A 12,014-nucleotide genomic window follows, 5' to 3' on the forward strand; every position below is an offset into this window, starting at 1 on the left:
CTCCGTGTAGCATCCAATTAGGTAAGGTAAATTTGTATCTGGCATGTACTGTCTTCGCTCGCTTGGAAACCGGGATCGTGGGTTCGAATCCCACTCAGGGCATGGATGTTTAGTTTCTGTGTGTGCGTTTTTCTGTGTTTGTGTACAGGTAGAGGCCTTGCGACGAGCTGATCACCCGCCCAAGGAGTCCTACCGAATGTGTAAGATCTAGAAAAACCGAAGTGAACGGAGAAGTTCATGGAGGTAGGCCTAGGCCCACTGGGGCTGTAGTGCCAAAAAAAAATATTGTCTCTGTGTTTAAGTAATTAAGCACTACATGAAGATGTATGGGAAGTGGATGTATGGATCCACATTTTCTTGACATCGGCACTAGTTGAGAGGTTTGTGGTCAGCTTCACGCCCTGGCCACATTATCCCCGAGGAAAGAACCCCCCCGGTACTCATTGTGTATGAGGTTGGGTGGACCCCAGAGCCGGTCTGGACGACATGAAGTGAAAATTCTTGCCTCACCGGGACTCGAACTCCGACTCCTGTCCTCCAGCCCGTAGACAGTCGCTATACCGACTGAGCTACCCCGACTATACTGTAAAAAAATTTCGGGAGCTGGATCTGCTTCCGTCTTCAAATGAAAGTGTGAGACGCGCCTATTCTGTTGACTCCGTTGGAAACAGCTGCTCTCAGAGAATGTTCGTCAGAATACCGGGCGATAGACAAAGTCCACAAACTCATTAAACTCGGGGGTTACTTCCGTTACTTCACTCTGACTCCTCAATTACACCGAACCTCTAAGTTTCAAGACTCCAAGCTTTTACACAAACACTAGCAGAAATGTGTACTCCAATGGAATACACATACGTTGCAACAGCGTTCCTTGTGATGCTGCATTCCTCACTGACCTTGCAGTTAATATATTTCAAACTCAGACCCACTGGTGTGAAGTTATAGATATTCGTTCACTGCAAGGAGTCGAAAACTACTTTACTTGTATTTCGTTAAATATTTATAGAACAGAAAAAAAAAGTTTCCAATAGGAGTTGTAGATTTCAGTGCGATCTATATGAAGTGTTATGTAATAATTTCTTTGTTCGATGAGGTTAGGAAAAAGACGATAAAAACATAAATCAGATTCACGTTTTTACTCGGGGTGACACTGGGCTGATAAGAATCAAAATTAATTTGCCAGGCAATTCTGAATGAGATACGCAAGGCTTACTTTACACTACACTTCCATACAGCATGCCCACAAACTCTTGCTAGAAGTGAAATCAGAAGATGGCTGGAAACTCAATAAAGTTATAAAGAGTAATGGGGAAAACCGGAGGAAACAGACATACGAAAGAAGGCGTGAGGAACAGAGTAAAATTAGATACTTACTTACTTACTTACTCGTGGAGCTGAGCCCCTCTTGAGCCGCCAATTCTGCAGGTCCTCAAGAATTTCCCAGCATTTTATGGAACCCGAAGGTTCCTTACCATGTTCACAAGAGCCCTTCACTGGTCCCTATCCTGAGCCAGACCAATCCAATCCATACCATCCAATCCTATCTCTCTAAGATCCATTTCAATATTGTCCACCCAAACTACGCCTTGGTCTTCCCAGTGGTCTCTTTCCTTCTGGCTTTCCAACCAATATCCTATATGCATTCCTCGTCTGCTCCATTCGTGCTACATGCCCTCCCCACCTCATCCGCCTTGACTTGATCATTCTAATTATAGACAAAAATTAGACAACTTACGAGAAACACGCTATGTGCTTCTGTTGTGCGAAACGAAGAAAATCAAGATGACAACGAAACTGAGACCAAAAGGAATGAAAGGGCACGGTTGATAGATCAAGGGAAGATGGACTTGATATCACAGATGAGGCAAAAAGGAGATATTTTTAAACGTGGGGTGGTAGATATCCAAGGTGGACAACCTGTTTCTTAAAGAGTACTGTATTCTGGTTTGTGACGACGTTTAGTCTGGTCGCTGACCACGTTACGGAGGCATGTTTTGTTTCCATGTTCAGGACAGACGATGGCAAGCAATTTGCTCAACTTCGCTGCTTCACATCCCAGATGACAGTGCTCTTCAGCCAACACTGCGAGAACCTCAATCCCAACAGTTTTCTTTTTCTTCTTTGCTATTTTGTTTACTCAGTGTCAAGTACACGAGTGTGTGGAAAATGGCGGACGTGACCCACATGAAGGTAAGAGTCCAAATTCACATATACAAACTAAGCAAAGCCACGAATATCATCAGTCAAAACTGGCTATAATCTACCACTTCCCGGACACACGTGTCTAGATCCTACTCCTGCACCAGCCTGCTTGCTACAGTCGCCAGAGAACAAGAAATTAGAAGATCAAATTTAATCTGGATCCATCGAGTTGTCAGTTTGAACATGTGGGCAGACGGGTGAATACGACTCCCCAATAAGACACTCTAGCTGCACATGAAGTGAAGACCTGACAACTATATCCTGTTCGTAGTTTCATCTGTTTCCGTAGAGGCTGAAGTTCTCATTGAAAAAGAAGAATCTCTCCTCTTTATTTCCACCAATGAGACGCGAACGTGATGTCTCTCTGTAAGGGTCAACAGTCAGAAGGAATATGGGGGTGGAAAAACTGCTGTCCCTATTTTGAAAGGCAAATCCACATAATGTATGACACACTTGCTGCTAATATTATGATGCAGTGACGCCAAACAAGCGTAAGTTAAAATGAGTTGTACTACATATGTAACAGAGGGTTGAAATTCAGTATTCCAAAAGACAGAATACTAAAATATGGACAGTAAGGACGAGTGTTTTGAAAACCTAATAGGAGGTTTCAATCAACTGAGTGAGGCTCCTTCCTGATGGAACGGATGCTTGGCAAGCTCTTCCGTCCGTCTTCAAATCGCTGCTTGATCACCCTGTGACTTCAATAATGCCGGATCATCCGACTAGTAAAGCTGTCCCTTGTACTCAACGAATTAAGCACTACGCATGAAGGCGTATGGCGAAGTAGATCCACATTTTCTTCACCTCGGAACTAGCTGGAGGTGAATGATCAGTTTTACGCCCCAGTCGCTTTACCTCCGGGGAAAGGGCCCCCGGGAACCATTGCATAGGAGGTTAGGTGGACCCCAGAGCAGGTATGGAAGATTTGGAGAAGAGAAAATTCTTGACCCTACCTGGACTCGAACTCCGTCTGACCTCTCAGTCATCCCACACGTGGCCAGTCTCTATACCGACTAAGCTGCCCCGGCTCCTCTGACTAGTAACGGTATCCAAATCACGTTAGCTCTTACCACAGATCTGGTCCACTTCAGTCCACTCCGACACCGGCCTATCAAAATGTGGTCTTCCCGGGCTCGATTAATGTATCCAGTCACCTTAACCCTTTAAAGACAACTTCTTCCAAACAATACATAAAAATCCAGTTCGTACTCCACAGAAAGCACATACGTCTCCGCTACAAAAGGCCAGCTGGTTAATGCTGTTTGGCGGAACAAACGGAGTTTGCTGTGAGAGCCATATGAAACACAAATACGCTCTGTGGGCAGAGTTTTAGTATATTAAAGCAGGTGGTCATATGCAGTAACCAATGGGCTTGAAAAGGTTGAATAGGTTTCCTCTTCTCCACCACGTGTCATACTGTGTCTGTAGTTTATGCAGCTTCCTATCCGCGGAGTAAAGCATCCGGAGCATGAAGCTGCCGACTCACAATCTAGTGCCGAGGATAAAAACACGTGAAGATTTAGCTCCCTCTTCTCATAGGTGGTGTGATGCTTGCTCTCAGGACAAAGGGCTGTCACAACCGCTTACTTTACTGGCTACTTAAAAGCGAGTTAGCGGCCTCCGTAGTCTAGAGGTAACGTTCCCACCTCATGACTCGTAGTACGCGGGTTCAAATACCCGGCGGAGGTCGTCGAATTTTTAAGGGCGGAAAAATTCAGGGAACAAGTCCTCCGGGAGGGACTTTAAGCCGTGGGTCCCGTGTCGTAGCTTTACGGCACGTAAAAATCTCATATCTGCAAAGGAGGTCACTGAGCCAAATTACGAACGTTTCTCGCCCAACAGCAGTCTCTAATACCTCTGGTAGATGGGGGAAGCATTATAGATACCTCTCAGCTAGTAGAGCCGGTCTCGCTGGCTGGGCGGGACTGATGGTAAGCACCAGTACCGGTAGGATATAGAGACTGGTAGAAATCATAAGAGGGAAGCACAATGGACCAATTCAGGTCTAAGTGCATGGGGAAACCCACCCTCTCCAATAACTAACTAACTAAAAGCGAGTTATTTTCGTTTCTCGATTAATCGACTAAGACACAAAATGTTACGTCATTAACATTTTACTTCTCGGATGCAAATTTTGGCTCCAAGTGCGTAGACCTCCTCAGGTCACGGTTCATACATTCACTACAGTAACCAATTACGATCCAGCATTCTTACTCTAAGTATAGGCCTGGGTGTTGGCGTCCGTCTGTACTGCCCACAAAACTGGGGAACACACCGACTGAAAGCAGGCGGGAAGCAGAACCTTGCTTGGCTCATTCTTCGACCATGAAGATGAAGGTGATATGTTCCTCCGACTACTTGGTGTTATATACTAGAAGACAGAAATCCTCTTTCCATTTCTGTCTTCGTGATAAGGGACGTTGTACTAAGAAATGAATAAATAAATAATTAATTGTTTGTTAATGATCGGAAATATTCATCGATTGAAGGTCAAGCTTTCGACATTTCCGCCTCATTTCTACCAATCGCTTAAAAATCCTAGCAACATGGCGACAGTCTCAGACGGTTAACAGGATGTTCCAACGGCTGGAAGAGATTCCGTTCGTTGCTTCTGGAAGCATCATATCGCCACGTTCCATCGTAACAGATTGTGAGGAAGAGATTTATCTGAGGAGTGGTGCTACATCGAAGTCACGTGACAGCGGCCCAACCAACATATCATTCGGGATTAGCATACCGTATCTACAGCTCTTTACAGAGTAATGACACTTCAGTTCTAATTCTGTACGGCCACTTTCCCACGAAATTAACCATCTGCACTTCCTCCCTCCACGTCTCCTAACCGATTCCCTACGAACACAAGTGTCTAAACGCTGTCCCTGTTTCCTCGTCAAGAACATTTCTCAAATAATAAAAATAATAGTAATAAAATTACAAAAACAGATAATAAAAAACTTCCCGACAACTGTGCTTTATTGGGACCAATTGCTCTTGAAAAGACTTTGTAGCGGATAGGACGAAGAGGAGGGAGGGAGGGAGAGAGAGAGAGACCCCATTACTTCAAATTTAGAACAGGAGTCCCAGAGGGCTTTGGAAATGAGGGGAAGGGATACTAACTTGAGGAGACAGTGGAGGGGAAGAGGGAAAGATGATACAGTTGGTAATAAAAAAATCTCCTTTCTCCACTTAAAGTGGAAAATTGGCAATTTAAGACCCCCTTCAGTTTTATTCGTCTCTCGGCTTGTCTTTCTCTGCATCAATTCCTTAACGGGATAAGCGACATAAGTCACCCATTATACTGTTACAGAGTATGGCATTATTGTTCACAATCTTGCTCGACAGTGACTGACTGTTGTGCTAGTCTTCGTCCATGTAAAAGTGCAAGAACGCTGTTTATAAACCACCAAAAACACTTAATCGTAAATTTATCGTTCTCAATAAGACCTACTGTCTAGCGCTTCAAATAAAAACGCTCTATGCTTTTATTAGAAGAGAAAACAGCGGTAACCACTGTTCTCGTGGTGTCTAATGCGACCGCGTTAAGCACGGCTACAGTAACTTGGCGAACTGTCCATGAGGCCCACTTCCGGTGGCACGAATATGAATTGATAAAATTGATAAAACACGCAGGCGAGATTCTGCAAGCCTTAATCTGTGATAGACAAACTCTGCTGCATAATATGCACATGAATAAAATGCCGCTGGGGAATGTACTCTTGCAACATTCAAGTCAAACTTCGAGAAAGAAGTAACGAAAGCTTATGATTCCGGCTCTAACTTAGGTCTAGCGCACACATGCAATTTTTAGCTGGCCGACAGTTGTCCAAGTCGCCGAGAAACACTGCGTGAGTGCGCACACATAGCGATAGTTGTTCCAACAGTCGGTGAGCAGTTGGGTTCTACCGCAACTGCCCGCCGACCCAACTGTTGGTGATAACGCCGGTGTACGTACATGAGCTGTTAGGGAGTGCTCACACATAGAACTGGAAATCGGGCATCATTCGAACTTCAGTCAACAAGTTCTGTTTTTTCCTGCGTAACTTCGCGCTCGAGCTTGTTGCAACATTTGGGATCAAAGCATAGAAAAGCTAGTACAAAAGCGGTCAGCTCTTTATTTAATATCACGTAAATAATATTCTGATACTAATCATAAGGAGTTGTGGGAAGAGGTGTGGAACGCTTTGATTGAAAACTGGAATGGCCTGGCTCCTGCAGAGAAAAAAATATAATTATGCTATAATTAATGTAGTCCTATGCCAATTAAAACTAATAAAATACAATTAAAAACAACAAAGATCATTATAATAATAAAAGTATTCTCATTCCCTTAACTTTTTTTAATTCGGTAAGGGGGGGGTGGAGTCCAATTGGGTCCACTCCACACGTCGGCTACTGACTGGCCTATTGTACCTGCCCCGGGTGATTATGATGATGGAGAATTTGGTGGAATGAAGACTGGCACGGGAAACAGAAGCACTCGGAGAAAACCTGCCCCAGCGCCACTCTGTCCAACACAAATCCCACTTGTCCAGACCGGGCTCGAACCTGAGTCGCCGCAGTGGGAAGCTAGTCACTAACCGCTTGAGCTCTGGCGCGGCCTTTCCCTTACATCAGTGTTACAATGAAGTCTTTCTTCGGATGGTAGAGCCAATCGCCATCCTGGATTCTTGTAAAAGATATGAGGTTTCAGGAGAAGCAACAATTCATCAAAACTATCAACACTCATTCTGCAATAACTGAAGAATTTTATGGGTATTCTTCTAACAGAAATGAATACCAGAAATTAATTAAATAATTTTCCTGAGGAGTAAAGCGCGGCCGGCGCGTAAGGCTGACAACCTTACCGCCATCTTTCAGCAGATTGTCTAGATAATGTGGGAGCCTCAACGTCTCACAACCCTATGGGCCTTCACGGCCTGGTACAGGGATAGCTCTACTTTACTTATTGTTTCAGTTCACGGTACAGTGTGTAAAATTTTCCTTTTAACAGACGTTCGCTATAAATAGGGTGAACCCAATATTGCCGCTTCCTTTCTTCCTTTAATCTTAACAATATTGCACATACTACTGCTGTACCGTACACATCCATGCTGCTACTGACCGACTGACCATTGGCGTAGCTGTGGAGAACTCCAAATTGTACGTGTGCGCACGTCCCTCAACAGTCGTTGGGCCTCCACGGTCGTGCACAAATATCGGCCAACTAAAAACTGCATGTGTGCTCTAGGTCTTACCTTAACTGTAGGGCCGCGCCAGAGCTCAAGCGGTTAGTCGCTAGCTTTCCACCGCGGCGGCCCGGGTTCGATCCCGGTTCTGGTCAAGTGGGATTTGTGGTGGACAAAGTGGCGCTGGGCCAGGTTTTCTCCGAGTACGTCGGTTTCCCCTGCCAATCTTCATTCCAATTGCTCCACAATCACAGTCACCTATCATCTGGGGCTGGTACAATAGCCCAGAAGTGGCCGCAGTACAAGGGACCTTCCCACCCCCCTAGCAATAAAAGAAATATTTTAACTATATCTGCCTATGTTGAGAAAATAACTAAACTGAATGCTTTACGATAATTAATGGATAACAAAAATGTTCTTGATTATAAACTGCGATTATATGTAAATCAGTGTTGTGGAAAATTTCCATGGGAAATGTGGGGAAGGTCCTTCCGGGTACAAGGCAGTTCTCTTGAAAACGAGGAACAGAAGTTTCTCTCCTCGCAGCGAGGCTCGTCGTTTATCAACGGCCTACGCCACGGCAAGTAGTAATTCCAGCATCACTTGGTAATCATTTGCATTTTATGAAGAGACGAATGAAAGTTATGTTCATATCACTGAAACAGTCCCCTGTAGGAAATGTTGCATCCCAGGACGATTTAGCTCACCCCATAATATCTACACACCTAAATTCTACCTGACATTTTATGGGAACGACACTTCTCTTACTGTGCGGGAAGGCTTTACACAGAAAGTGTCTAAGAAGCCTTAGAGAAGCCTTCAGAGGAATACCAGGGGCTACGAAAAACTGAAATAAGGAGCTTTTTGTGTTATTCGTCTAATATTCTCGAGTACTTTAATTCGCGACGGAACCTAAAGCATACATATGGATCTCAATTAAATAATTTTAAGGAAACAGCCACTTGGAAGACCTAGGCGTAGAAGAGAGGGCAACACTAAAATTCGGTGCACATACTGTACATACTTTCTCATATACGAGTGACCTCGATTACGTTACCTTAGAAAAGAAATTGTTGCATGGTAAACCACTGCAAGGCATGTACTGTCTTCGCTCGCTTGGAAACCGGGATCGTGGGTTCGAATCCAACTCAGGGTATGGATGTTTAGTTTGTGTGTGTGCGTTTTTCTGTGTTTATGTACAGGTAGAGGCCTTGCGACGAGCTGATCACCCGCCCAAGGAGTCCTACCGAATGTGTAAGATGTAGAGAAACCGAAGTGAAGGGAGAAGTTCATGGAGGTACGCATAGGCCCACTGGGGCTGTAGTACCAAGGGGGGGGGGGAAATACTGCAAGCTGCTGAATACAGATTAACAATTAAATCGGCCTGAGAGTTAAAGGCAGTTTCAACAAATCGACATTTCGACTTTGAGTCCCTAGTTCGAGTATCGTTATGTTCCCGAAGATACTGCCTATGCTGTTTTATTTTGGGAAATGGTCCAAATTGGTGAAACCAATCGTTGGAGCAGTCTTCTATAAAATCGCCATTTTGTGTTTCTGAACCCATCTAAAGGACCACAATTTTTGGAAACGGAATGTTTATATTCAGCAGGCGCCGACATATAATGAATAAACTCTTGAGTACCGAATGTGAATAAACTGTTCAGACGCTAGAGTACCTCACATCCGAACGCAATTACATACATACCAGGCAGAGAGCTGGCCTAAAGCGTTCTCGTGTTCGGAGGTCTCAGAACGTGTGAATTCGCCAAGATCTCTAGGCAATCACATTACTTTCTCATACAGACTGCGAACATGATAAGGTAAAGTTGTCCCTGTGCGTATGGGGAAGTGGATGTATGGATCCGCATTTTCTTGATCTCGGAACTAGCTGGAGCTGAGTACTCAGCTTCACGCTCAGGCCGCTTTACCCCCGGGAAAGAGCCCACGGCACCAGTTGGATAGGAAGTTGGGTGGACCCCAGAGCCGATCTGGACAACATGAAGTAAATTCTTGACCCTACCGGGACTCGAGCCAGTAGCTAGTCGCTTTACCGACTGCGCTATCCCTCTGCGTATATGAGAGTAAACAAAGGAATTTGGAGAATTAAGATACGAAGGTAAGGATTCAGCTAGCTCCAGGCATAGTCCAATGATGGGATTCTGTGAATAACTGGTCCCGAGATTGGGCGGACTTCAGCGACCACGCGAACAGGTAGGTATATATATATACAGGGGGTTAAATCTCGATCTGGAAACCGCTTATCCTAACCGAGGAATCTGGTGGCTTTTCTCAGTGCCTCTAGAAAAATTTCTAAGTCCTTAAATTGAGGTATGGCTGATTCTTTGCACATCCTTTCCAAATCAAAAATTCACTAATCTTACCAGACTCATACCAGACTGCCATTCAGGCTGTACGAAATGGAATTAATCTAGTACGCAAGCGTACGGGATATATGTGTACGCGCATGCGTGGTTTGTCATTATGGATATCATCCTGTAAGTTGTTTGTAACAGCAACAACAATAACCAACCGTAACTATAAAGATCATTACAACGTTCTCTATCTACTGGGCTCGAAGAATTACAATACTTCGTGCTGTAAATTTAACAAGGTGTAAAAACTAATATATTGGGTTTTTGGACTTTATCCATCGTCCTGGTTTTTAAGATAACTAATAAAAACACGACGTTTCGGAAACTGGATCTGTTTCCGTCCTCAGGTGAAGGAAAACACCTATTCTGTTGGGTCCGTTAGAAAGAGCTGGACGAAAGTAATCCAGTAATTTTGGAAGTCCAAAAACCCAGTATATCAGTGTGTTATACACCATCGTCAGAATCCTATAGTAACTACAAGGTGTAAAAAAACTCTGTATTCCAACAGTTTGTTTCTTGGGGGGGGGAATAATAATGAAATTAGTATTTCAATGACTTTGAATGATAGCTTCAGTATCCTTGTAACACACATTCTTGAAGACTAGTGACATCAGAGCTTGATTAATCGACACGGCGGGATGACTATAACAACGTATAATTCAATACGACCTGAACGTAAGTGATGACTGCAATACATTGTGTCCATCTTGCCCGCCGAGCCTCGCTATATGTTCCTCTCGTTTCAATGGCTTCTAATGTGGAATAAAACAGAGTTGATTGATATAAATGGCAGTCAAGACGTATACTTGAGAGAACAAACCCCACCATATTTTTCAAGACGGGGAAGCCATCAACGAGTTGAATGGCGGGGGAGGGGGGGGGGGAAATAGGGCGGGATTTAGAGTAAATTAACATATACATACACACAGTAACTGTCCCTCGTCACAGATTGGAAAATAAGGAGCAAGCGGGAGGACCAATTTAAATTTTTACAAGGTTAGCCATCTAGTTTATTTATCGTGGCTAGAAACACAGTGTGTTTGAGGAATCGTGATTACAGATGCATTAAAGATACTGATAGCTGCTCAAGATAAATTAAAAGTTGGATGTTCATCTAACTCTTCTTTCGTCAAGCGGCTTTAAACCCTACTGACTATAAGGTACAGTTTCCAAGAAAAATCACAGAATGTATGACACGTAGGCCTAGTGTAGACGCACTGGGCTGAGTCCCGACCGGAGCAGATACGCTTAGGTTTCTGGTGCTTGAGCTCCATCGCTCTCAAACAGCATTAGGATATGAGATTTGAGGTTTTTCACTAAGAAATTCATACTGTGGTTTTCTGGGTTACAACAGCGTGTAGGCGGCTCGGGTTCAATACCAGGTCAGGTTATATGGAGTTCGCTGTGGAAAAAACTGCACTGGGCCAGGTGTTCTCCAAGTACTTCTGTTTTTCTTACAAATTCTCATTACCCCAACTGCTCCATATTCACTAACCCCATAAAGACTGAATTTCTTCTAGTAAAAGGTAAAAAAAAAAAAAAAGTAAAGCTATCCCTGTAGCAGGCGGTGAAGGCCCACAGGGTTGTAAGACCTCGAGGCTCCAACATTTTCTCTACACAATCGGCTCATAGATGGCGGTAAGGTTGTCGGCCTTACGCGCCGGCCGCCCTTTATCCCCCAAGAAGAATTATAGTACTCATTTTCTCAGGGTCCAGTAATCTTGGGAACGTGGGTTGCAGGTTGGGAACGTGCAGCTACACCTCCACTCACCCTCAGAACGGTGCTTAATTAAGCAAGCACAAGAACTTTGCCTTTTCACAAAAGATGATGATGAGCACTACCGACCTCAAAAGCCCCCTTAATCTCAAACTACCCTTTCTGCTCCTACACTCAAGATCATCTACCACATAGGCGGCAGAGGATGAATTAGGATCAGTAGTAATTTCCAGTCCGTAAGTCGTTCTTAACTAAAAGCCGCTGAAAGAAAGCCAAATACCAATAATAGAATGTTATAACAACTACAAACCTACTGTAACAATCCGACAAAGTCAGAGAAGTTTAATGTCCAAACTCACCGCCTTTGGTGGGATCCATTATGACTAACCCTGATGAAGGGGATGTGGAACCCCCAGGGTGTGGTGGAGCTCCATGGTGTGAAGGGGCAGAGCCCCCAGCCTTCGTCTGCTGGTCTTGTAAGGCGGCCAATGTCAGTATGGTGGCCATGTTTTGAGGTAGCATCACCTGCAAAGACACATATTGAGATAAAGTTAG

At 44.3% G+C, this 12,014-nt stretch overlaps 1 protein-coding gene across 5 annotated transcripts in view; it reads right to left on the reverse strand.

Annotated features, from left to right (window-relative positions):
• LOC111864186 (zinc finger protein castor homolog 1) overlaps positions 1–12,014 on the reverse strand; it is a 183,393-nt gene that overhangs the window by 110,637 nt on the left and 60,742 nt on the right. For all 5 annotated transcript variants that reach the window (XM_023851255.2, XM_023851254.2, XM_023851257.2 and 2 more), the window contains one exon: positions 11,819–11,984. In XM_023851255.2, the coding sequence (XP_023707023.1) occupies positions 11,819–11,984 (166 nt within the window). The remainder of the gene's footprint in view (positions 1–11,818; positions 11,985–12,014) is intronic.

The sequence above is a fragment of the Cryptotermes secundus genome, unplaced genomic scaffold (assembly GCF_002891405.2).
Source record: "Cryptotermes secundus unplaced genomic scaffold, Csec_1.0 scaffold2192, whole genome shotgun sequence".
In the NCBI taxonomy this organism is placed as follows: Eukaryota; Metazoa; Arthropoda; class Insecta; order Blattodea; family Kalotermitidae; genus Cryptotermes; species Cryptotermes secundus.